Source organism: Staurois parvus, unplaced genomic scaffold (genome assembly GCF_062004578.1).
Source record: "Staurois parvus isolate SC_StPar_1 unplaced genomic scaffold, SC_StPar_1.0 ptg000415l, whole genome shotgun sequence".
Lineage (NCBI taxonomy): Eukaryota > Metazoa > Chordata > Amphibia > Anura > Ranidae > Staurois > Staurois parvus.
This window is the reverse complement of record NW_028318211.1, coordinates 924,556-952,533: the sequence shown is the minus strand read 5'-3', so window position 1 is coordinate 952,533 and position 27,978 is coordinate 924,556. Positions and strand designations below refer to the sequence as shown.

General features: G+C 41.1%; 1 protein-coding gene across 2 annotated transcripts in view; it reads right to left on the bottom strand.

Moving 5' to 3' along the window:
• The window catches only part of TEP1 (telomerase associated protein 1), a 98,385-nt gene that overhangs the window by 25,485 nt on the left and 44,922 nt on the right, over positions 1–27,978 (bottom strand). For both annotated transcript variants that reach the window (XM_089687019.1, XM_089687020.1), the window contains 19 exons: positions 27,853–27,966; positions 27,655–27,772; positions 23,287–23,484; positions 20,617–20,780; positions 20,265–20,418; positions 19,049–19,228; positions 17,866–17,958; positions 17,283–17,415; positions 17,028–17,181; positions 16,766–16,902; positions 16,586–16,674; positions 16,389–16,503; positions 12,249–12,534; positions 10,020–10,137; positions 6,103–6,227; positions 3,870–3,969; positions 3,622–3,777; positions 1,887–2,096; positions 1,647–1,803 (listed from right to left, as the gene is read on the bottom strand). In XM_089687019.1, the coding sequence (XP_089543145.1) occupies positions 1,647–1,803; positions 1,887–2,096; positions 3,622–3,777; positions 3,870–3,969; positions 6,103–6,227; positions 10,020–10,137; positions 12,249–12,534; positions 16,389–16,503; positions 16,586–16,674; positions 16,766–16,902; positions 17,028–17,181; positions 17,283–17,415; positions 17,866–17,958; positions 19,049–19,228; positions 20,265–20,418; positions 20,617–20,780; positions 23,287–23,484; positions 27,655–27,772; positions 27,853–27,966 (2,801 nt within the window). The remainder of the gene's footprint in view (positions 1–1,646; positions 1,804–1,886; positions 2,097–3,621; positions 3,778–3,869; positions 3,970–6,102; positions 6,228–10,019; positions 10,138–12,248; positions 12,535–16,388; positions 16,504–16,585; positions 16,675–16,765; positions 16,903–17,027; positions 17,182–17,282; positions 17,416–17,865; positions 17,959–19,048; positions 19,229–20,264; positions 20,419–20,616; positions 20,781–23,286; positions 23,485–27,654; positions 27,773–27,852; positions 27,967–27,978) is intronic.

Here is a 27,978-nt window from a genome sequence, read left to right as displayed (position 1 = left end):
TGGCCCACCTTGTTCTGCTAATTAAATATGCAAATACATCAACAATTGTGTTATTTTTGGCTGTGCAAAATGGCACACTTTTTCTGACACCTATATATATATATATATATATATATATATATATATATATATATATATATATATAACCACACAGTTACTTAGTTACTGTGTATTATATTATTGAATTATATATATTATAATACACTCCTTTTCACTTGTTCAAAGTAAGATAGTTTAATTATCAGAGCATACGCTGAGAAGTCTGCATAAACTGCTCTATTAAGCTATCAAGCCAGCATTAACTAAAATCCCTAATAAAAGCTGACAATGATTTGCTGCATTCAATATTGGGGGGTCCTACCCAGTACAAGGTAGGCATACAATATGAAGTGGCTACTGAATGAGGGTATGTGTGGATACCAAGTATTTTCACTATATGCGTCACTACAAATTGCACCGCAAAGATAAGCATGCAGTTTGAACAGGAATACGATACGAATACCAAATCCCATGTGGTTTCCCCACTGCTTGTCATAGCCTGAGTTCACACAGAAGCAGTGCAGGAAACCTCCCTGCTGCCATCCCATGCTGAGTGGAGAGTGGGCGTGTGAGGATGTATACTATGAAGGCAGTTGCTCCATATTCTCAGCGGTAAGATAGAAAGCAGCAGGGATTTGAAATCTCCACCACTTTCTTTATTCTACTTTTTTGCAGTACATCACTGCGTCACTTTAACTGACAATTGCGCGGTCATGCAATGCTGCACCCAAATGAAATTTACATCCTTGTTTTCCCCACGAATAGAGCTTTCTTTCAGTGGTATTGATCACCTGTGCATTTTTAATTCTTTGCCCTTTAAAAAAAAAACCCGTCAATTTTGAGGAAAAAAAACAATATTTTTTACTTTTTGCTATTTTAAATTTAAAAAAAATCTAATTTCATCATAAATTTAGGCCAAAATGTATCCTGCTACATGTCTTTGCTAAAAATAATATCCCAATACGTGTAAATTAATTGGTTTACTTGAAAGTTATAGCGTTTACAAAATGGCGATATATACTGGAATTTTTTATTTTTTTATTTAATTTTTACTAGTAATGGCGGCGATCAGCGACTGTGGCGGGCATTCTGACACTGGGGGGAACTGACTTGGTGTCACTAACATGCCCAGTGACACCAATACAGTGATCAGTGCTAACAAAAAGAACTGACACTGTACTAATGGCACTGGGCATGAAGGGGTTAACATGTGGGGCGATCAAAAGGTTAACTGTGTGCTGTTTTACTGTGAGCTGTGTAAATGCTTTCAACTGTACACACACTGCTTTGCACGGCTCAAAGCAGTGTGCAGGAGCAGATGGGAGAGAACTGTATTGTTCACATACTGTTCTCTCCCTCCGTCGGTAATGCTCCTTGATCACCGGCCGGGACCCAGTGATTAACAGCCGAAGGCCATGCGCGCCCCCTTCCTGGAGATGCAAAATCACGTATATGTACGTGATTTTGCGCACCCCTGCCGCCCTGTAGCAGTACATCTGTTATAGGGCAGCGGGAAAGTAGTTAAGGAATATGTTTAAATTTATGTAACTATTGACCCAGGGAAGATGATTTTATGCCAAAATACAAATACGTTTTTTCTCTCTTACCAGTAGCCACACTGCAGATACCAACAGAGTCAGAATGATATCCAACAGCCAGCAGCTCTCTGTTGGGGGACAGGGCTAAAGAAAGCACTGGAGACTGTGCACTATTTACACAGGCAGGTCCATGAAATCTTCCAAGACCTCCAGATGATACCTGTACCTGTATATGAAAATACAAATGCTTAATATATACCCTAAAATTCCATTCCTAAATTATTTGTGAATCAGAATGTGGTTCATCACCTTGCCATCCTCTCCTCCAGTTAGAATGTATTCCCCATGATGCAAAAAGTTAGCAGTCAGAGCTGAGCCACTGTGAGCTCTAAAGCTAGACAATTCAACTTGTGCTTCCCATGACCAAAGTGACACCCAACCATTGAGGCAACCAGACACCACGACACTGCCTTCCATGGAGAAGGACACCGTTCTTACTGAAGAGAAACCGCACATAACCTAAAACAGATTAGGACCAGGTTATCAATCTTTCATACATAGTTAATGAGGCTGAATAGTTTATAAATATGTTAATTCAGGGGAATCCATAAACGGTGTTGTACCCCCCTTTAGAATCCCATTGCAGCAGAACACCGAAAGTGTTGATGCTTGCAGCCTATTCATGTACCAATTCATGTTCACAGAGAGGTAAGTGAATTTGTCGTTGTCTGCACTGAGGAAAGAGTGTCCACACTGGATACTTCTTCCTCAGTGTGTTCCCTCCCTGGCCACTGCACCCGTCACATTGACAGGCACATGGCCGAGGAGTTTTGTACTGGACCCCATACTTTTTGATTGACAGTGCACGGCAGTAGGTGGATCCATAGTGTTATTTATTCCAATAGCAGCTTTTGAATTCACCCACTGCCATGTGCTGTCAATCAAAAGAAAAGGGACCTAACAAGAAGTTACTCTTTCAGTTCATCATCAGGCTCCGTCAGCTTAGTGGCAAGTCATTTCATAATGATATCACCTGTATCCCCGTTTACCTTTAGCTTCTGGCCGAGGAAACTCCTGGCTGACAGCTAAATAGGGCTGAACGTATAGCACGGTGCGTGAAGCTGTCACATACAAGACAGCTTCCCAGCACATGCTGGGCCCTCTCTGAGTACTGAGAAATCATCTTGAAAAAACATTTCCTGGCATTTATGGAAGTGGCTATCTTGAGTAAAGGCAGATAAGTCATGTAGCATTTATGTGCTGGAATCCATCTGCCCCTGGCTCAGGCATTGGCTGAGCTGAGAACCCTATCTCCCTTCCTAAAGACTGCTGGGATGTATGACATTTGTCTCGGCCTGGAAACCAGCAAGAAATGTAAAAAAAAGTTTAAAACAAGTAAATATGATATACTTTCCTATCCATTTGCTAATGCTAGCAGCATAAGGATTAAAAATAGTCCATGTTGATTGAGAGAGTGAAATTCCACTTTAATTACTACCAGAATCCTAATTTGAGAACTGGTGGTAATTCTTTAAGAATCTGTCATTGCCATAGTAACAGGTTCTTAAAGTGGCAGTAGTGAGAACGACTTGAGTTTGCTGCAGGCAGTTGTTACCCTAGGTTTACACCTAAGCGTTTTCTGATGCGTTTTGCAGAAACGCACTACAGTCCATTTTACATGATTTCCTATGGGACAGGTTCACATGTCCGCGTTTTCACCCAGTGCATTTTTTGGAAAGGATCAGGGTCTTTTTTTAAACGCAAAAAGTTGGGTTTTTGGTTCTATAGACTTCAATGGAAACACTGCAGAAAGCATGTAGTGCGTTTCTGATGCATTTTTTGCCGCATTTTTCATGTGTTTTGCGGTTTAAATCTGCCTAGCAACAAAAGAAAAATGCAAAAAACACAACAAAAACGCATGTGCAAAAACGCACTGCAGAAACAGATCAAACGCGAACTGCATAGGTGTGAATCTATCCTTAAATAAACTACCACCAAAAAAGTGCTGTTACTGCTGTTTTGCATTCCCCTAATTGTCACTTACTGCACTTCTTTTCCAGTTTTCCAGTCGCACCACAGATATTTTCCCATCCCAGGAGCCAACTGCTACTACATGACCTCTGGGGTGAAACGCAACACAATTAAGGGGACTGGAGAATGAGGTAGAACTTAACAAAGAACAGCGGCTGATATCCCATGACTGAAAAAAAAAAAAGAAAAAGGAGAATAGTGAGAAAAAGTACTGTTCACATGACATAAGACATGAAAGTACATTTAATAAGACACAGTCACCTTCAGCTGACAGTCTAGAGAGCAGGTGATAAGCTGTTTATGATCTGCACTGACACAGCATCCTGTGACCTGTCGCCTGTGTGCTTCAATTCTGTGTAAACTGAAAACAGAAAAATGCATGTGTTTAAAAAACAAAAAAATGAAAATCTCATCATGAACAGCACACTTCGCAGTACACATTGGTATGCATTTAATGTTTTAATGTCTGCTGAAGAGTTAATGATCCTGACAGTCTCACATACAAAGCTCTCAGGCCCACTGTTACGGATATATCTGTACCCCTGCTGTGGCCACTATGACAGATAGCCATAACCCCTACTGTTTTTTTTTTATTTCATGTTATGAAGAATGCACCATAAAGCTATGGAAAAAGAGTGTTGACAGAAATTTCAAAAACTCCCACAGACAAGTGTTATGATAATATGGTGGGGAGTTATCGCTACTGTAAGAATCCATGACATATACGAAGCCAGAGTACTGTTCAGGTATGCTGACAGCTGGGTTCACAGCTGTCAGAATACAATAGATAGCAGGAGTATTCCCCCATCCACTCTATTAGTGTGGATGGAGAGATCAGTTAGATTTATCTAATTTAGACCACTGTTCATGGCCAGCTTTAGACTGAGTTTATTACATTTCAGTTTTACAGTTTTGCTATGGTAAGTAGTAAAAGCTAATTTACATTATTATTAGACCATTTAATATAAAACACGGCATAGTCATTTTATTGACTCTGTGGTTATTATTTGCCTTCCCAAATTATGACATCCCCCTCATTTACATGCTAATCAAAGGTTTAACTTAAACCTGTTTTCACTACACACCCAATTTAGACCCAGTGATGTCATCACATGGTGTCTGGTTTCTCTATGCAATGCAGGCAGCCTATGGCTATTGGAACAGGACAGCAGGGTGCTGTAAGTATCTTTCTGAAAACATCACAACACCCTGGCTTAAGGCGGCCATAGATTTCCGATTTTCTTGCCGAATTATCAGATAAAAAAAAAAACGGCCGATATTCGTACCGTTAGTGGGGAAAAATGTTGGCCGTTTATCTTAATTTTAAGAGATTTTGAAAATCGTCCAAGGTGGAAAATCCTGGGACGATTTGTTAGATCGGCCGATTTTCATGGTAATTTATGGTCAAATCGGCCATTCTTCTGGCCGATTTGACAATAAATTGACTATGAAGAAAAAGAAGAAATAGAAGAAATAGATTTTGCAGGAGAAGAAGAAATAGAATATCAAGAAGAAGAATAGAAGAAGAGTGAAGATGAAATAGATTTTGCAGAAGAAGATGGAGAAAAAAAAAGTTCCAACATTGTATCTATTTGTATGCATTTTGGATACAGATGTTTCTATTCAAGTACAAATAGATACAATGTTGTTTCTCTTCTTCTTCTTCTGCATAATCTATTTCTTCTGTCAAATATAATAGCGGGTCTCTATGCAGGGACACCACTATTATATTAATTGACGGCCGTAGACGGGACTAAAACCCGCCGACTTTTTTTGTTAATTAGTGGCAACGTCGGCCGTCTGAACGACCGATTTATGACTAAAAAAAAAAAAAAAAAAGGCCAATGAAGGTCTATGGCCTGCTTTAGTACTCCTTTCAAGAATTTTCAACATTTGTGTAAGCTGTGGGGAGGAGTTATGCAAATATCAAAATGGTTTGAAGGGTAGGTGCCAGTCTGAACTGAAATCCAGTGAATAAAAGGGAAAACCAGAGAAAGTAAAGCTGCGGAGGAAAGCGCTAGATAATGCTGGATGTCCTCCAGCTAAGATATAAAGTAAGTTATATCTGACATGCTGCAGCTTCTAAGAAACACTGAGAAAAACTTACAATCTGCTGTGAAATCAGAGTAAGGGACTGGTTGAACCAGCCAAATTTTGATCCACCTATGGCCAGGTTAAGGGGGGAGTTCAGTTTGAAAGAAACCTTTCATCACAGCAGTGACTTGTTGCTTATTGGATGGCTTAGTAGGAGGTATCAATCAAGCAAAAGGGGAGCTGTGAAGCAATCAGCATCTGCTGAGCTGCATTCTTAGCTAAACTATAGAGGTTTGACAAATACTTTGTCATGTTTTAAATGTTTATATGTAAAACAAAGAATACATTGATAATAAAAAGAACAGTTTAAAGCAAACATTCTTTTGAAAAAAAAATATTCAAAAAAATCACCTCCAGCCTTTTAATGGTTTTCCTTAAATATCTTAGAAATGTTTCTTACCGACTTCCATCTGTTATATTCCAGATCTCCATTATTCCATCATAGGAGCCAACACAGAGTATTGTGTCAGAAATGAATGTACAAGTAGATACTCCATCACAACCACTGTACAGTGTTCTGACTTCCTGCAACACAACATAAAGAGGGTGATAGTCTATTTAAGCAAAATACTCTATATAAATAGAATTTTGCAGAACCCTGTAGAAGAACACAGAAATGCCCACACCAAACTTCTAATCAGAAGGAAATGCTAATGAGAGTTAAGCAAGCTATTTACCTGCCATAACATATGTAATTCTGTATTGCCAGTCATGTGATTTACACGCCTCTGCAACCAGAACAAAGTCAACTGGCGCCCAGGGGCGAAGATGGTAAATTGTACCCCCCACCTTGGGTGGAGAAGGGTATGGTGCCAATAATGACGAGCGCCAAAATGTTTGCTATGTTTGAGGCAATGAAATAGAAGCACTGAAAAGTTTAAAATAGGTGTAGAAATATGAGGAAAATGAAAAACTTCTCCCTGTGTTGGTGGTGTCACTGTAAGAAAGAAACATCACTACAAGGCTCCTCCCTCACAGTACAGTGTACGTCCTTCACCTTTGAACTCCCCCCCATCCCCATTTCTTACTACAGAGGTCACTCCATATAAGTGACATACCTACCACATATTTTGCACCTTCCCCCCAAAAAAAAAACATCAGCATCAGTGCCAGTTTTTGCAATATTAATCCCCAGCAATAATCCCAGTACTGGTGTTATTTTCTGCAACAATAACCCCCAGCATTGGTGCTAATTTCTGCAACAATAACCCCCAGCATTGGTGCTAGTTTCTGCAACAATAATCCCCAGAATTTGTGCCATTTTCTGCAGTAATAAGCCCCAGCAATGTCAATAGCAGCAATAATAACCCCCAGTGCAGGTGGTCAGCAGTGCTATTTAACCACTTTCTTTCTAGAGGATTTACCCCCCTTCCTGACCAGGCCATTGTTTGCGTTACGGTGCTGCATTATTTTAACTGACAATTGCGCAGTCATGCAATGCTGCACCCAAATTAAATTTGGGTGCAGAATTGAGCTTTCTTTTGGTGGTATTTGATCGCCTGTGCATTTTTTATTTTTTGCGCTATTAAAAAAAAAAACATTTTTCAACTAGTAATGGAGGTGATCAGCGACTTATAGCGAGACTGCAGCAGACATTCTGACACTGGGGGGAACGGACTTGGTGTCATTGACATCCCCAGTGACACCAAACAGTGATCAGTGCTAAAAAAAAAAAATAATAAATAAAAATAAAGCACTGACACTGTATTAATGGCAGTGGGCAGGATGGGATTAACATGAGGGGGCGATCAAAGGGTTAACTGTGTGCAGGGAGTGTTTTACTAGGGGACTGTGTCAGCTTGCTTTACTGTAATCACAAGGTGTAATCAGGAGATCATTAGGAAACACTGGAAGAAGGGGAGGATCAGAGAAGATAGGATCAAACATCCTTTTTACACAATGCAGAGGATTAACCCCTTCACAGTGAGAAATATACAGACTGATTTTACTGTTGTGGGTTTAGTAACACTTTAAAAAATTGTTCATTTTCAGGGTTTGTACCGCAATCCAGGGCTTTGTTAAAGATATTTAACTTTACATCCTGTTCTGCTGCCTTCATCAGACAAGGGTGGGAAAATCCACAAGAAGGATACCAATAGAAATAAAAATCAGATAGAGGCCTTAAGGTGACCATACCATATACAGTCTGTACAATCATTTGGATCGGCCAGCAACCATGTAATACAAAAGTCTGTCTGGTTCAATACACATTGATGCAGTTTTTAGGTTTGTCCTCATATTAAACAGTAATGATATTGTATATGGCAGCTTTAGCCTTTTCCTACCCTGCTACAGAAGAACTTTTGTTTCTAATTTGTTCTGTGTTAGGAGCTACCCTCACTTAACCACTTCCTGTCCAGCCCATGTATATAAACGGCTGGCTGATGGCAGTGCAGGGGTGGGTGGTCGTTTATAAACGGCCTCCCTACCCCCTGCTTGTGCACACTCACTGGGAGCGCGCAGCACCGCGATCCAGTGCCCGCTGTGTCCTCCGGACACAGTGGAACACCGATCGTTGTACGGGACCTCTGTGAGTGGTCCCGATCATGTGATCACTGATTGGTCAATCAGTGATCAACTGAAGAGTAGTACACAACATGTCACTTCTGACATCATTGTCTACTACGTGTGAAATCTGTGAATGATCACAGAGGTCACATGGTACAAGGCTATTCCCAACAGCCTTGTACCATGTGAGAAGCTGTGACCAATCACAGCTCACAGAGTATTTCTCAATGGCTGCAAGAATGCAGCCAGAGAGAGGGAGAAATGATTGCTTTTACAGCCTTTATGGGTGTAAAAGCAATCAGTGTAAAAAAAAAAAATCTTCATAACCCCCCCACAAGTAGTACAGTGTCACCATGGTCACGCTGTACTGCTAGGGTGACAGTATGTAAAAAAAAAAGAACAAAAAAAATAATATAAAAAAGAAAAAAATGAACACAAAATTTTGTACAAATTATAATTTTTGGTTATAAACTAATTTGGGTTATTTTTTATTTTACTAAAAATATAACTGAATAAATAATGGCCAAGATTTATGAAGAAAGATTATTTATTTGCAAAATTGTATAAGAAAAACACTTTTTTTTTTAAAATTTTTGGACATTTTCATTTATATAGCAAAAAAAATAAAAATCCCAGTGGTGAATAAATACCAACAAAATAAAGCTTTATCTGTCTAAAACAAAATGCTAAAAGATTCATATGGGTACAGTGTTGCATGACCGCGCAATTGTCATTCAAAGCGTGATCGCGCTGAAAGCTGGAAATTGGCCTGGACAGGAAGGGGACTTGAAGTGGTTAATGTCTGGTTAAACATTGTAAACATTAGACCACTAATAAGGCTAACCTTTCTTACAGAGCCCCAGATAGCAGTACAAAACCTTATTAGGGCTCTAACCCTTGGACGTTGCGGCTGGAGATAAACTTAGAGTTCAACTTTAAACTATTGGCAGCATTGCATTGGAGCTATATGTGTTATTAATCATATTTTACAAGGTCAGAAGTCTTATATACAGGGACTATATGTATTATTCATCATTTCTTACAAGCATGTTAATTAAAGTGTATTGCATTTGAATAATTTAAATCATTTCATTTCAAAATTAAGTATGTTAGTTGGGAATTTAAGTGCATCCATACTCAAGAACAAACATGTAAGCACAGTGGCTAAGTGCAGTACTACGATCACTGGTTCGAATTCCAACCACAGCACTACCTGCTGGAGTTTGCATGTTCTCTCTGTGCCTGTGTGGGTTTCTTCCCACACTCCAAAGATATGCTGGTAGGATAATTGTCTCCTGTCTAAATTGGCCCTAGTATACTATGTGTATAAATATAATTTAGGGACCTTAGATATTAAGCTTCTTGAGGGCAGGGACTGATGTGAATGTACAATACCATATAAAGCACTGCATAAATTGGCGGTGCTATATGAATACCTGTAAAAATAAATGTAAGATATTCCAGCTTCCCAATCATTAGATATGATGGCTGCATTAGTTTTCTTTTTTTCCAGATCCTTCCAGCAACAACATTTCCTATCCTAGGAATACAATCCTCACCATACAATATCAATGGAGAAGCAGCAATGTTACCATAGAGCAGGGCGTGTTTTACAACTACAAAGCAACTCTATCTACTGCAGGTAATTCAATGGTATATTTTACAGAACAAAAAGGTAGAAAATAACAGTTCAGGTTCTCGTTTTAAGCTCATTGTTAGCATTTACTTACACTTTCATTTGTATTATTAAATATGGGTAGACTACTCTCTTATAAAGAATATAGACAAAGAAAATGATAAGTCCATTACCTCGCCACTATTTGTATATAGAATGTGCAGTGAACCATTACTGGTGCCCAGCACTGCCATGTCTCCCTTTGAACTCAGGCCAACACAACTCGGAGTAGAAGGAACATCCAACGATTTACTGAAAGATAGAAGACAACTCTGACTTAAAATGAATAAAGCACAGAGACTAACCAGGCTATCCTTACATTTTGCCCTCAGCTTCTGCTCTAGGCTATAAGCTCCTGTGAGTATTACATCATATGTTGTGGTGTGTGTACATATACTGTTATGGAGGTTCTACAGTTTAGAGCCAGCAACATGTAACGAAAAAAAAAAAAATCAGCAATATCACGCTTGAGTGGTTTTCTCACAGACAAATACAAGTAGGTTCATTTGTCTCCATTCTAAATTGCCTTAACTTTGTACATTTGCAAACATATCAGATTATAAAAATAATATAAAATGAAAAAATATAATCTCTATACACATACACTATATTGCCAAAAGTATTGGGACGCCTGCCTTTAGACACACAGGAAATGTAATGGCATCCCAGTCTTAGTGTAGAGTTCTATATTGAGTTGGCCCACCCTTTGCAGATATAACAGCTTCAACTCTTCTGGGAAGGCTGTCCACAAGGTTTAGGAGGGTGTCTATGGGAATGTTTGACCATTCTTCCAGAAGCACATTTGTGAGGTCAGGCACTGATGTCGGACGAGAAGGCCTGGCTCACAGTCTCTGCTGTAATTCATTCCAAAGGTGTTCCATCGGGTTGAGGTCAGAACTCTGTGCAGGTCAGTAAAGTTCCTCCACCCCAAACTCACTCATCCATGTCTTTATGGACCTTGCTTTGTGCACTGTGTGCAGTCATGTTGGAACAGGAAGGGGCCATCCCCAAACTGTTCCCACAAAGTCAAGAGCATGAAATTTTCCAAAATGTCTTGGTATGCTGACACCTAAAGAGTTCCCTTCACTGGAACTAAGGGGCCAAGCCCAACCCCTGAAAAACAACTCCACACCATAATCCCCCTCCACCAAACTTTACACTTGGCACAATGCAGTCAGGAAAGTACCGTTCTCCTGGCAACCGCCAAACCCAGACATGTTCATCGGATTGCCAGACAGAGAAGATTGATTCATCATTCTAGAGCAGCCTTTCTCAACCAGGGTGCCCATGCACCCTGGGGTGCTTTCAGGCTTCTTCAGGGGTGCCTTGGCAAAATGTCCAAAAATTGTATACAAGCCAGCAAGTGGATCAATCCTCCCTTTTAGTGCACAAAGCCACAGGTTTTCATTGCACATTTTTATGACCTTCTAGCTGCCAGCATCCTAACAACATCATCAGTTGATAAGGAGGACTTCGGGTGCACGCACATCATCCTTGTTTGGCCCTCCCCTGCCCCTCTCCGTAAGCACTGGGGTTACATTAGCAGAGTGAGGAAGAGAAAATGAGAGACACACTGGAATACTGGTCAGTACCAGTGTGCAAAGGTGTATTTGCTTTGGAAGAATAAATCACCTCTTACATTGGGTGTACTGGATGTGTGTAGAATAGTTTTTTACATTTTAGATTGCGGTGCCTTGAGATTGTGCAGAATTTTAAAGGGTGCCTTGAAAGAAAAAAGGTTGAGAAACACCGCTCTAGAGAACACATCTCCACTGTTCTAGAGTCCAGTGGCGGCATGCTTTACACCACTACATCCAACGCTTTGCATTGTACTTGGTGATATAAGGCTTGGATGCAGCTGCTCGGCCATGGAACCCCATTCCATGAAGCTATCTATGAACTGTTGTTGTGCTAACCTGAAGGACACAAAGTTTGGAGGTCTTCAGCTATTGACTCTGCAGACAGTTGGCGACTTCTGTGCACTGTTCCCTTCAGCATGCGCTGACCCCGGTCTGTCATCTTACGTGTCCTACCACTTTGTGGCTGATTTGCTGTTGTTCCCAGTTGCTTCCACTTTGTTATAATCCCACTAACAGTTGACCGAGGAATATTTACTAGCAAGGAAAGTCCACGGATTTATTGCAAAGGTAGCAACCTTTCACAGTACCACGCTTGAATTCAGTGAGCGACCCATACTTTCACAAATGTGTGTAGAAGCAGTGTGAATGCCTAGGTGCTTGATGTTATACACCTGTGGACATGGAGGTGATTGGAACACCTGAATCCAATGATTTGGAGGGATGTCCCAATACTTTTGGCAATATAGAGTGAGTGTGTGTGTGTAATTATTTGATTTGTCAGACCTGGAACAGACATTGGTGGAGTTGGGTTTATTGATCCATGCTGTGATGAGTTCAGATTCAGCACTCTTGAAGTCAGCCAAAATCTCTTGGGCCTGAACGCACACTGGTGATGTATCAGGCTCGTTCAAAGCCAACTGATAAAACAGTGAAGGATTCTGGGTAAGAATATGCAAGGATCGCTCAATAAACGTCTTGAATTCCCTCACAGGTGGCTCTGAAATTGCATTAGATTCCATCTCTTCTTGAGCAGCTGAGAGCGAGGAAGTCTTCTTTAATATGGCAGTTTCTTAAATGTAATGACAAGACAAAGCTATTGGAAAATGTTACTACTGTGTGCTTTAATAAGTATTTCTTAACCATTATTTCTAACAACATTATCCAGCTCTTTTTTTTTTTGTTAGAGGTACACTACTTACTACCCATTTTGTGCTTAATTACATAATGCACCTCTAATTCTGTTTCTGATATAATACAAAAAAAGTTATCTGGTGGCAAAATGGTCCCCAATCAGCGCAACAGAAAGACATATCACTCTACAATCTGCCCCAAGATCTGCCTGTCACTGCCGGGGCTGTCTATGGTCAACACGGTGCTGGCTCTTCTTTCGCCTGCTGCTCTGCTGAATCCTGGGCCACATTAAAAGGTGGACCAGCAAAGGCAACACAGGTGGCATATGGGGTCAAACCGCACAAATCTCTAATCAACTTGTGTCACAAACATAAAAGAGGATATCTTCTCTTCGTAAAACTTAATTGAAATGGATTCTGTGCTATATGAACCATTACATTTTATACAACATACATATGCACTATGAAGACCCTCATACCTCTGAAAGGTGATCAAAAATAAAAAAATGTATTAAAACTGTGCAAAATACACTAATCACAAGTGTACATAAAGAACTGTGAAATATGGTCAAATCAACCTTTGGATATCATACAACATACATATGCACTATGAAGACCCTCATACCTCTGAAAGGCGAACAAAAATGAAAAATGAGTTAAATAATATTGCGCAACTTATGCTAACCACAAGTATTCATGAAGAACTGTGAAATAGGGTCAAAACAATAAACATATTGTCCATATAGACATATATTAAAGTCCATATAAAGATAAAGACTCCTCAATCAGTGATAATACTGTAAATCGATGTTGTGGGTGCAATGTGGATAATCTTCCTTCAAATGGTCAGCTGAGTGCGTACCACCACCAAATAAATAAATGGAGACTTACCAGAAATGGAGACCCCTTAATTATAGGGGGTCCCAACCAGCATTGTGATATAGAGCACTAGCAGGCTCTCCGTGTCATACCCGAAACAGAGATATTCCAAACCTCCAACTCAAAAGACAGTGTCAAATGAGAACATGAAAGAAAAAACATACCTCTCATAGTGCAATACGTATCAAAAACTTCTTTATTTGCACAAATGAAATCCTAATTACAAGCTGTAGAACAGGTAAAAGCATTCAAAATAGACCGTTTCCAAGATGGCCGACAACGCGATAACATCAGAGGGAGGCTCACCTCGACGCATTTCATCATCAAAAGACGTTCTCTAGGGGCTACTGCCCAGCTTGTAAGTAGGATTTCGTTTGCGCAAATAAAGAAGTTTTTGATACATATTGCACTATGAGAGGCATTTTTTTTCTTTCATGATCTCATTTGACACTGCATTTTGAGTTGGAGGTTTGGAAGATCCCTGTTCTGGGCATGACACAGAGAGCCTGCTAGTGCTCTATATCACAATGCTGGTTGGGACCCCCTATAATTAAGGGGTCTCCATTTCTGACAAGCCTCCATTTAATTATTTGGTGGTGGTAAACACTTTGGTGACCATTTGAAGGAAGATTATCCACATTGCAACCACAGCACCGATTTACAGTATTATCACTGATTGAGGAGTCTTTATCTTTATATGGACTTTAATATATGTCTATATGGACAAGGAGTTATTGTTTTATTGTTTTGACCCTATTTCACTGTTCTTCATGTATACTTGTGGTTAGCATAATTTGCACAATATTATTTGATTAATTTTTCATTTTTGATCGCCTTTCAAAATGTATGAGGGTCTTCATAGTGCACATGTATGTTGTATGATATCCAACGGTTGATTTGACCATATTTCACAGTTCTTTATATACACTTGTGATTAGTGTATTTTGCACAGTTTTAATTGATTTTTGATCGCCTTTCAGAGGTATGAGGGTCTTCATAGTGCATATGTATGTTGTATAAAATGTAATGGTTGACATAGCGCAGTATCCATTCCAATTAACACAGGCAGCAGCTTCTGCATGGATTGTCTCCTTCTCAAACACTGCAGGATGCACTGTTCTCAGGCTCACTTTCCACTTCTTTCTGTGGATCCCCCTTTCTTCTGCACATATGCCACAGCTGAGGTCCCACGCTCTGAGAAGTGGGAAGCAATCCTAGGACCAGTGCTTTTCACTCCTAATCCAAAACGAGTCTGTCCTTATCCCACAGCATGCTACCGGCTGTGGTATTCCTTTGTGCACTGTGCTACTTAAGTGCAGGATAAGAGCTCTATCTGCCAAATGCTGTTTAATTGCTAGGGACACAATAATGTGCTACTTTCTGTGGGTTTCCTTAATCCAGGTGTGCAGACAGTTCTACAACCATGTCAGCACCTCTCTATTCAGGTAGCTTGCAGAAAATAACAGTGTTACTGCTTCAGATGAACTCCATGATGAGCAACATTAGTCCACATGCAAGAGGCATGTGTATTCTTACTTGAATCTTGGTGTGCTTTGTGTATTTCATTCAGATCTATAGTAATCCAGTGTGAAAGCTGCTCTTTGTGCAAGGTGACTAGTCTTGTATCCAACTCCCTCCTGTGGTTTTCTGCAGGCAGCCTGTAGTGGATGAACCTGCTGGGGCCCTCCAACAGATCTGCTCTTTGCCCAAGCTAGGTGGATCACAATGATGATGTCAATGCTACTTTTTTTTAATAACTGGTATATGGTGCACAAAGTGTGGATTTATATTTTTTGTGGCTATTGAGAAATATAAAACATAGAACTCGTATCTCCCACAAAAGCAGCACAGTGCATACCACATCTCTCCTAACCACCTAAACCCCACTTTCCCAGTCAAAGCCCCTCACTCCCACCTCTGCTCCAGCAGCTCCCACTCACTTCACCCACCTGTTCAAAGCACTTCCCATGCACCTCCCTTGCCCTCACCCTGGCAACGTCTTTGTATCCAGCACTCCGCTTTTACATTATGCTGCCACACTGCAATCCAACTCACCCCCTGGACAACACCCCCTTTCTCCCCCAATTGTAACTGTACTTACTCAACTCTTCCACTCAACTCACCTACTCAAGTCACCTCCTGCTCATGGCACCTATCATCCACCGCACCAGGCTCCCTAGCTGCCAACATCCACCCACCTTACCTCTGCCTTATAGTGCTTCCCTCACATCTCACCTTTTGCTTTCACTGTGCCTGCTCCCAAACACAATGCATCCCTCCCAGCTCACTGTCCTCACTTTGCTGTCATACCCACCTGCTTCATCAATGCAACAGCTCCTCAAATATCCACTATCCTGCCTCTGACCCTCTTTATCTGCATACAACACCCTGCTCTGCTCCACAAACCTACAAGTGCATAGACTTTTGCTGATTAATAGAGTGAATACTCATGCAATTTAGATTTAAAAGGTCCAAGGCCTGGGACAGGGAAAAAACTGAAGACATTGAACTAATGTAACAGCCAGAAAACCAACATTATCATTTAAAATATATTATCAACTAGCATTCAAGAAAATGTCAGTGTTGTATTCCTTTTTACAGTATCTTGTATCCAGCACCAAAGGGACTAATCTGCTTTCACTGCATGTATTGCTGTGGACAGCCAGCCAGATGCTTTACTACTTACTAGCAACCTAGTTATGTACTGCTTTCCAGCTTTGTGTAGTTCTGCGTAATTGGCCGCATGAACTGGTCCACTAATGGGGTTTGGTAAATATTAGGAAACACATGAATACAACTAGAGTTTGATAAGAAAAATATTTTTGCATGTAACGTTTCACTGCAATGCCAGTTCTTCAAAAACAAGAAGTAAATTGAGATTGTGAATAAAAGCTTATTTATAAAAGGAACTCACCATAGCTACTGTATACTTGGCACAGGTGAGGCAAGAGTCCTAAGGTGGCATGTGCCTTCAGGAAAGGAATACATACGAGGAGCTTACCCAAAGTATGGAACTGCATGCCACACAGCTGAAAGACAAAGTGCATGCTTACTTCCATAAATATTAACATGGATTACAGTAACATTTTTTTTGCACACACTTTAGCATACCAGATGATGGGACAGCTCACTCAAACATTCAGCATGAAGTGCAGGGGAAGATTCAGGGTCTTCAGGAGAAGCGACTGTCCAGAAGTGAGCTGAAAAGAAGAACACATTAAGTGCTTAATATTAGAACCTTATTGTGAAAGCACACCATTAGGGTACTAATGAGTGGTGACAATCACCCACCAGCTATAAGAAGATGTACAGTGTGGACAATATCAGATTTTCCAAAGTATCGCTTCTCAACAGCTTCCCGCAACAGACAACTAGAGATATGCAGCCTTGGCTCATTAGTCATGTTACGACTCCAAAACCCAAGAACACTGTAATAGTAGACATAACAAAATAAGCTAGAGATACATTATCTGGCTATAAAACAAGTATTGAAAAAAGAAGACCAAGCAACAAGACAGGGCAAGGATAGAAAATTAAACTCTAGTCTCCTCACCTTTTCAGCCCTGTGAGAAGCAGAGCAAATGTTGCCATAGGAAGATTGTTTGCATTAACGGCTGCTCTTAGCATTTCATCCCAACTTGCTGTGTACACAGAACTTATTTGCTGCATAGAGCTCAGAATCCTTAGCAGATCCCTCTCCCAAAGTCCTGAAGTAAACCACAAGAAAAACAAAAAAATAGGAAATAAATGAAGCAAAAAAAAAAAAAAGTTCAAATGATAGCGAATAGTACACCAACAACAGAACTACCTTTTCGGGAGATGAGGATGGCTGTCAGAGCAATGCTAACATTATTAGCGCCATGTTCTTCTTCCAACATTTCAAGTCTCTTCTGAATAAGAATTGGAAGGGTTGCTGGCAACTTCTGTATGTCATCAGACAGCTATGCAAGGAAATAGAATTATATGAGGAATGCCAACATAATATTGTTGCACAGGATTACAATATAAACAAAAAGGGGTAGCAGATTAAACCAAAGTCCTCCGTTTTTATAAAACCCATCCTACTGTAACAATCAAATGTTTGCTAGAGAATGAAAAAGCAGGGGGGCCCACAAGACTGCTTGTCAGGCATTTTTGTACAATGCTGCTGGGGTAATTGTAGTCAAACATAATTCATCATGTCTTGGCTTCTGAAATTACCATCCATATATTACAAATGACAAATGTATCTATAGCCTAACCAATATGGAGACTGTGATGCAGCACTGAGGCATGTGAAACATGGAAGTATATTGGTAAAAGTACATTGATAAAAGTAAGTGAAAAGAGTGTCGAGAAATGACTAAGCAATAAAAACCAATGCCTTTGAAGAAAAGACAGAGCTCACCAACCTTCTCAAAGACCGAACTCGTTCGTAGTTCCTCACAGGCCATGGTTAGATACAGAGGATCACGTGTTCCCTTCTTGATCATCAGGAGGCGCAACTGGATGAGTAGAGGTGCAAAAATTGTTTGACTACTTTGCAATACAGTAAATATTAAATACTTATGTTCAATATGTCTATGCTGGCAATGCATGAACAAATTTTGTTATCCAAAAGATCTCCAAGAAAGTACAAGAAAATATTTCTTAGGGCCCAAGAGTTTAAAATACTTATGTTTAAATATCTGCACTTCCTTCAATAAGACTTAGCTGACTGACCCATTCCATGGATTACTGTACATTGCACTGGAGCAGGCATAAAATTAACTGTAACAAACGTTTTTAAAACAAACACTTGTAAGTGCGCAAGTTTCCATATCTTCCATTCAGCTCTCTTGACAACCAACAGGTTAATGTCCAGATGCACACAAGTGTCCATAAACACACTGGTGGTTGCAGCTTTCCAAAATATCCACCAGATGGCAGGAACACTGAAATGATCAAGACAAGAAGAGAGAGAATGCAACCACCATTGGGGTTGATTTACTAAAGGTAAATAGGCTGTGCACTGCAGCTGCTTTAGATGCGAGGGGAAAGCTCTGAAAGGAAGCGAAGCTCTGCTGATTTCTTTCATCCAATCATGTGCAAACAAAAATGCTGTTTTTTATTTTCCTTGTGTGTTCCACTCAGATCTAGAGCAACTGCACTTGCAGTGCACTTCCAGTCTACAGCTTATTTGCCTTTGGAAGCCGCACTCTCTCCCTGTCCTTGTTTTGAACGAAGGTTTAAAAGAAGAGCATGCATCAGGTTTCCTTTGAAATGGCATATTTGTTTCTGCAAACTCAAAATACACTGACTAAGTGATAAAGTTAGCAGTCTTGCACAATAAACATTTTCTTTACTGTACCTGTGTTCAATGACCCCAAATACTTTAGATGAAATAGATATCACATACACAAAGTAATATGTGCAAATCCAGAGGCATTGATGGTAATATGTATTGGTCACAGTAGACCTCAGCAGATATTTTCCAACCATGCAGTATATATGGGGCATTCTTTGCATAAAATGTACATATAATCTGCATGGGGTTGCAATACATAAACATTAAACACATTTGTACTCATCAGTACACACATATGGTCATCATACCTGATTATTGAATGCAGACTCTTCCAGCTTTTTACCATACAAAGCTAGTTTCCCTCTTACCAATTCAGCCCGCTCACTTGGTTCCAGCCTCCCTAGAGTAACTGTTACAGTGTCCTTCCGCTTCCTCAGGGAAGAGCAGAGAGAGGAGCCTTCTGTCACACTAAGAACTAAGTTAACTCTCTGTAGATAGAAAAGGTAAGCAGCTTGTCTTTAAAACAATAGTATGTTACATGCACTTGATAGAAGCTAATCTGAAAAAACAAATAAAACCGACAAAAAAACATGCTCCTTTGATATTCTTAGATCTGCTGCATATTTTTCATATATGTAAAATGAATTTTCATTCAAAGTCCTATAACTAAAAGTTCTTACATCAGGCCACAAATATTTGAAAAACACCAGATATCAAAAATTGTTACCAAGCTTACACCTACACGATCTACAGGCTGCCCTATGTATCACTGAGAATAATTGATTCTGACAGATCTGTATCTGCCCGAGCCCATCTGGACTGCTGCACTGGTGACACCACTTGCAACTTATATCCCCTTTCTAGCTGGCATATGAATGTAGCCCATGCATACAGAGGGGTCTGTGTCTGTTACTACAAGGAAAAATGAAACAATTAACTTACAATATTGTTATGTTTAAAGGATAAGGTTACCTTGAAGGAAAATATAATAAATGCACATATTTTTGCAGAAAAAAAAATGTGCATTTATTTATTTTTCTTCCTGCAAGAAGCCTGCAAAGCATTGCACCCACAATCAATGGATCAGAGGTGTAATGTCAGGCTCATGCAGACACGTTCTCCAGATTTCTGCCCACAACTCTGTATGAAGTTGGAGGACTTGTGAATGGACTAGAAGTAAGGTGATCAACGCCCTTGTGGTTCATTAAGAACTACAAGTCTGTCTACCACAGCGGTAGTCTATTCATTCACAGGTAACTGTGAATGAATGATTGAATGACTGAATGATGTGCCTGCTGTCACAGGGGAGAAGGGCTCACGGGGTGAGGGGGAGTGGGTGGGGAATACGGGTGTAACATGCAACCTGTTCCAAAGGTGAACTTAACCTTTAACTTAACTTAAAAGACAATCCCACAAATTAAGTATATGTTGCTCCAAATCACTAACATTGCTGTGGATGAAATGCATATGCACAGTCTGGTATAAACAGTTTAATTAATGGGAGCAGTAAGAAGAATTGCATACCTGAGGAAGTAAGTCAGGGATCCAATCAGATGTAAATTCACCTGCATGTCCACACAGCACATCAGCCCCATCTATTAATAAGGTAAATGTGTCACTCCGCTTCAGTGAGCGAGATGTTAACTGTAGGAGAGCTTGGAACTCAGCAAGAAGGGACCTGTGTAAAAACATTGTTCCACATAAGCTGTTTATTACCCTTTTGTTTACTGGTTTTAAAAGAAAACTGCTTATAACTGCTCTGGCAAAAGAAAACACATTTTGGAAGATATCATAGCTATGCATAATTTAGGCTGACATAAAACTTTGTAAGGCTGTTTTCAAATGGGAACAATCGAATGTAAAAGGACACCCCAACCTGTATGATGCAGGGTTACAGTTCCTTCTCTGCAGTCTCTGGTTCAGTTGCTTGCAGACACAGTTTAGCATCGACTCCGCTTCTTTTGCTCTAGTAGTTGCCTCCGTAAAATAATGGATCACCGAGGATGAAGCTGCTAGTCTCAATTCCTTCACAAGGTCAGCCTGCAAGAGACATTAAAGCAATTCTAAAGGTTCATTTTTTTTTTTTAAATGACAAACATGTTATACTTACGTACTGTGTGCAGTGGTTTTGCACACAGCAGCCTGGATCCTCCTCTTCTTGGGTCCCCCACAGGCTCTCCAGGCTCCTCTCTGTTGGGTGCCCCCACAGCAAGCAGCTTGTTATCGGGGCACCCGAGCAGGTGTGTTCCCAAGTTGCTGCTCCGTGAGTCCATTCACACACGGAGCCGAGGCTTGGCCCCACCCCCTCTCTCCTCATTGGCTGACTAGCTGTGATTGACAGCAGCAGGAGCTAATGGCTCCAGCTTGCGTCTCAGCCAATGAGGAGGCAGAGACCCGGGACAGCTGAGGCTGTTGTGCACATTGATGGATAGCGATGGGGCTCAGGTAAGTATTAGGGGGGCTGGGGGCACTGCTGCACAAAGAAGGTTTTTTACTTTCATGCATAGAATGCATGAAGGTAACAAACCTTGAGCCTTTACAACCACTTTAAGGAATTTATGACTGTGGTGCATACTACGAATGCATCATTACATTATTAGTATGTTAACTGGGAGTAAAATGTCCTGCTATGCGTGCCACAAATTGATGCTGGTTACACTGGCTAAAAGATGGTATTCAGAGAGTAGTGGTTAATGATTCATACGCTGAATGGTCTAGGGTTGTCAGTGGTGTACCCCAAGGTTCAGTGTTGGGACCCTTACTTTTTAATATATTTATAAACGATATAGGGTCTGGGATTAAAAATCCCATTTCAGTCTTTGCAGATGACACCAAGCTGTGCAGTGGAATAACGTCCTTACAGGATGTCTCCAATTTACAAGCTGACCTCAATGCACTGTTTAATTGGGCAACTATGTGGCAAATGAGGTTTAATGTTGATAAATGTAAGGTTATGCACTTGGGGGGCTAAGAATATGCATGTATCATACATACTAGGGGGGTACAACTGGGGAAATCAATGGTGGAGAAGGATCTCAGAGTTCTGGTAGATCATAAGCTTAATAATGGCATGCAATGCAGTTTCTAAAGTGAGCAAAATCCTCTCTTGTATTAAAAGAGGTATAGACTCCAGAGAGAGAGATATCATATTACCCCGGTACAAATCATTAGTAACACCTCATCTGGAATATGTAGTTCAGTTTTGGGCCAATTCACAAAAAGAACATTGGGGAACTGGAGAAAGTACAAAGAAGGGCAACTAAACTGATAAGAGGCATGGAGGAGCTCAGCTACGAGGAAAGATTAGAGGAACTGAATTTATTCTTTCTTGAGAAGAGGAGATTAAGGGGGGATATGATCAACATGTATAAATACATCAGTGGTTCATATAGTGAACTCGGTGTAGAGCTATTCACCCTGAGGTCATCACAGAGGACAAGGGGGCACTCTTTACATCTGAAGGAAAAGAAATGTAATGTCCAAACACAGAAAGGTTTCTTCACAGTAAGAGCTGTGAAAATGTGGAAAAAACTCCCTCAAGAGCTGGTTCTGGCCAGCTCAGTGGATTGCTTTAAAAAAGGCCTGGATTATTTCTTGGATACACAGAATATAACTGGTTATTCTTTAGAGGTAAAGTTGATCCAGGGAATATCCGATTGCCTCTCGGGGGATCAGGAAGGAATTTATTCCCCTGCAGGAGCAAATTGGATCATGCTTTGCTGGGTTGCTTGCCTTCCTCTGAATCAACTGTGTAGGATTATAACTTTTTTCTTAATGGTTGAACTGGATGGACTTTTGTCTTTTTTTCATCCAGACTAACTATGTAACATATTACTGGATCCAAGTGGAGTTCAACTGTTATTAAAAAAAGTGGCCTTATAGCGGAGCTCCACCCAAAAGGGGAAGTTCCGCTTTAAGGAGTGTTCCCCCGCTCCCCATTAAGGATTGGCACCTTTGGGGAGCGGGTACCCGAATTTGACAGGTATCCGCTCCCATTTCCGGTCCGATCGCCTAGGCAATCAGAAGCGGAAGGTGTCCTCCCTCCCTCCCTTCCTGTAGTCTTTTGGGACACATGACAGGTCCCAGAAGACTACAGGACCATTCACGAAGCACAGCGCTACTTGCGCATGCACAGTGGGTACCCGGCTGTGAAGCCACAAGCTGTCACAGCCGGGTGCCCACACTGAAGATGTCGGCCTCCTGGAATTCAGGACAGCCAGTGAAACGGGCTGCGGGGGACACACCACGGGACCGAGGGACAGTTTTTGTAGCTGCTGACTTTTATTTTTTGACAGGTGAGTGGAACTACACTTTAACAATATTTTCTTTAATGTAATTGCTGTCCACTAGTTACATAAGTGAGTCCTGCTACAACATGCGCATTGGGGCAAGTAAAAGAGCATGCTGCCTATAACTAGAAAATAAGAATACCACCCAGTAGATATGTTCCTTAGTAATTTATAGGAATGTGATACAACCTCACTAAACCTAAATATATACACAACGGTGTATGATTAGATCGCTTAATAACTGAAAAATTCCATACCATGAAGACAGTCTTCCCTTGGCTGGGCTCCCCAACCACCAGGAACAACTGTCCATTTGTTGAGGAAGTACGCTTCTTCTCCAGAATCTGTGCACACACATTTGTCACCAATTTGCTTCTAGCAAAGGAACGCTGCTCATGCCACTCCTGGAAGCCCTCCTGTGCAAGCTGGTCTTCATCTTCAGATGCCCCTGACTCCTTTTAAAACAACAAAGAATAAAAATAAAATGATGGATGGTTCACAAGGCAAATGGTAAGAACAATTAAAGTTGTCATATAAAAACTATTTATAAGCCATATTAGCACACTTTATATGAAGAGCTAAAGGTTGCATATACGGTCTTATATTCAGTAGATGAGCTGTTCATTTCGCCATGTCTTGTGGCCCAATGGCACGCAGGATGTGAAATCTGGGTTTAAATTACTATAAATATATGATACGCTTGTTTAGTCTGGATGCAGAACATCCATCTTTCTCAGATTTAGACATGTTGACATGGCATTAAAATAATTGCTCACATTTTAAAACCATGCCAGTACTTTGCACTGATCTGCATCAGACACACATTCATTCATCAAAAGTGTGATGTCCAGTTTCTGGATTGTGTCCAAGTTTGGTATGTTCTTTAAAAATGCTGCTACACATTACCATTTAAAAAAAATTAGGTCATTAGAATTGGGAAAGTATGGATAATCATATTAGGACAATGTTTTCGAATTTACGCTGAAGTAGCAAAGAAAACTCAGTACTTTTCAGTTGTAGCCTTGCTAAAGGACTCAATAAGGGTGCCCTTTGACAATATGCATAACATACGCAATGTAATAGGCCCCTCCCCCAACTGGACTAGAAAGATATGCAAACTGCTAGCTATCTGCAATCTGTTATAATACTAAGCTACATAAATACACTGTTAAAAAAAAAATTAAATGAACGCTTTGAAAACACATCAGATCTCAATGGAGAAAAAAATCTCCATACTGATATGGACTGGGTAATGGTGTTAGGAACATAAGGATGCCCCATCGTTTGATAAAAATTAAAACTATCAACCTACAGAGGACTGAATTCAAAGACATCCAAAAATCAAAGTGAAAAAATGATGCAGCAGGCTAGTCCATTTTGCTGAAATTTCATTGCAGCAACTCAAAATGGTACCCAGTAGTTTGTATGGCCACCACGTGCCTGTATGCATGCCTGACAACATCGAGGCATGCTCCTATTGAGAAGACAGATGGTGTCCTGAGGTATTTCCTCACAGATCTGGACCAGGGCATCAATGAGCTCCTGGACAGTCTGAGGTGCAACCTGGTGGCGTCGGATGGACTGGTACATGATATCCCAGAGGTGTTCCATTGGATTTAGGTCAGGTGACTATGGGGGCCATTCAAGGGTAACAATTCCTTCATCCTCCAGGAACTGCCTGCATACTCTCGCCACATGAGGCCGGGCATTGTCGTGCACCAGGAGGAACCCTGGACCCTCTGCACCAGCGTAGGGTCTGACAATGGGTCCAAGGATTTCATACTGATACCTAATAACACTGATACCCAATACCTAATGGCAGTCAGGGTGCCATTGTCTAGTCTGTAGAGGTCTGTGCGTCCCTCCATAGATATGCCTCCCAAGACCATCACTGACCCACGATCCAAAACAGTGATGCTGAATGATGTTATAGGCAGTATAACGTTCTGCATGGCTTCTCCAGACCCTTTCACGTTTGTCACATGTGCTTAGGGTGAACCTGCTCTCATCTGTGAGAAAACACAGGGCACCAGTGGCGGACCTGCCAGTTCTGGTGTTCAATGGCAAATGCCAATCGAGCTTTATGGTGCCAGGCAGTGAGCACAGGCCGACTTCATGAGGATGACCTGAGGGCTGACGCTCTCAAGTGGGCCCCACTTGAGAGCGTTGGCCCTCAGGTCATCCTCATGAAGTCGGTTTCTGGATGTATGGTCAGAGACATTAACACCAGTGGCCTGCTGGAGGTCATTTTGTAGGGCTCTGGCAGTGCTCATCCTGTTCCTCCTTGCACAAAGGAGCAGATACCAGTCCTGCTGATGGGTTAAAGGACCTTCTACGGTCCTGTCCAGCTCTCCTAGAGTAACTGCCTGTCTCCTGGAATCTCTTCCATGCTCTTGAAACTGTGCTGGGAGACACAGCAAACCTTCTGGCAATGGCATGTATTGATGTGCCATCCTGGAGGAGTTGGACTGCCTGTGCAATCTCTGTAGGGTCCAGGTATCACCTCATGCTACCAGTAGTGGCACTGACCCTAGCCAAATGCAAAACTAGTGAAAAACAGTCAGAAAAGATGAGTAGATAAAAAAATGCCTGTGGCCTCCACCTGTAAAACCATTCCTGTTTTGGGGTCGTCTTATTGTTGCCCAACTAGTGCAGCTGTTGCAAAGCAGCTGAAACTGATTAACAACCACCTCTGCTACTTAACTGGCCAGATCAATATCCCAGGAGTTTAATTGACTTGATGCTATACTCTGATTAAAAAGTGTTCCTTTAATTTTTTGAGCAGTGTAGAATATATGCTTCTTTCATGTATGTATATACAGTATCTCACAGAAGTGTGCATACCCCTCACATTTTTGTAAATATTTTATTCTATCTTTTCATGTGACAATACTGAAGAAATGACATTTTGCTACAATGTAAAGTAGTGAGCGTACAGCTTGTATAACAGTGTAAATTTGCTGTCCCCTCAAAATAACTCAACACACAGCCATTAATGTCTAAACCGCTGGCAACAAAAGTGAGTACACCCCTAAGTGAAACCTCTTCTAAAGATGATGCACAAGAAAGCCCACAAACAGTTTGCTGAAGACAAGCAGACTAAGGATATGGATTACTGGAACCATGTCCTGTGGTCTGATGAGACCAAGATAAACTTATCTGGTTCAGATGGTGTCAAGCGTGTGTGGCGGCAACCAGGTGAGGAGTACAAAGACAAGTGTGTCTTGCCTACAGTCAAGCATGGTGGTGGGAGTGTCATGGTCTGGGGCTGCATGAGTGCTGCTGGCACTGGGCAGCTACAGTTCATTGAGGGAACCATGAATGCCAACATGTACTGTGATATAGTGAAGCAGCACATGAGCCCCTCCCTTCAGAGACTGGGCTGCAGGGCAGTATTCCAACATGATAACGACCCTACACATCTCCAAGATGACCACTGCCTTGCTAAAGAAGCTGAGGGTAAAGGTGATGGACTGGCGAAGCATGTCTCCAGACCTAAACCCTATTGAGCATCTGTGGGGCATCCTTATATGGAAGGTGGAGGAGCGCAAGGTCTCTAACATCCACTAGCTCCATGATGTCATCATGGAAGAGGACTCCAATGGCAACCTGTGAAGCTCTGGTGAACTCCATGCCCAAGAGGGTTAAGGCAGTGCTGGAAAATAATGGTGACCACACAAAATATTGACACTTTGGGCCCAATTTGGACATTTTCACTTAGGGGTGTACTCACTTTTGCTGCCAACGGTTTAGACATTAATGGCTGTGTGTTAGTTATTTTGAGGGGACAGCAAATTTACACTGTTATACAAGCTGTACACTCACTACTTTACATTGTAGCAAAGTGTCATTTCTTCAGTGTTGTCACATGAAAAGATAGAATAAAATATTTACAAAAATGTGAGGGGTGTACTCACTTCTGTGAGATACTGTATATATATCATTGCTTGCAAGAAGAATGTCAAAAGATTTAACAGAGGGTCTACACAAGTCACACAGCAGTGTCTGGCTTAAAGTGGTTCTAAAGGCTGAAGGTTTCAACCTTTATATATTCTATGCATGAAAGTCAAAAACCTTCAAGTGGCAGCTCTCCCCTCAGCCCCCCTAATACTTACCAGAGCTCGATACAGCGATGAGCACAAGAGCAGCAGCCCTCCTGTGTCTCTTCCTCCTCATTGGTTGAGACACAGCACACTGGCTCCCGCACAGCCAATGAGGAGGGAGTGGGGGGGGCTAATGCTGAGCCGCGATCTATGTGCTTCTAGACACACAAAGCAGGGCTCAAGAGGGAGCACACGTGTGTTCCCATAGCAAGTGGCCAGGCGTGCCATCGGGGGGGCAGAAAAGGATGGTCGGGGCTGCTCTGTGCAAAACTATTGCATAGAGCCGGTAAATATGACATGTTTGGGTTTTTGTTTTAAAGCTAAACCTTTAGTATCACTTTAAGCTGCCCAAAAAACATTCAAATGTCATTTTGCAAACGTCAATTTGGCCCCTTAATGATTAGAAAGTCAAAAACACACTCTTTTTAGAACCTTCTTTTCCTAGGAATTTTTGCTCAAAATCCTACCCATCTATGGATAGCTTTATTTTGAGAATTCCCTTTATTACAGTTGAATACGTACCTTAATAAAGTCTCTCTCAATTACTTGCCAGATATCTTCTAATACTCTAGATGCAAAATCATCTAACGCAGTTATGTGTGGTTTCCCATTATGTTCACCTCCCCACTGGCAAGAGTATCTGATAAATACCAAGAAAACAATAAGTAAGTGAAGCCTACAAATTATAATCTGCATTCCTTGCCTAACATTAAAACTTACAAGTAGCTCCTGACAGCTGGGTGTTTGGTTACTCTGTTCTTCAAGTCCTTCACATGTTTGGCAGCTTCTTGAGACTCTGCGGCAAAGTCTGGGAGCCAATGACTAGGAATAGAGCTAAATGACAAG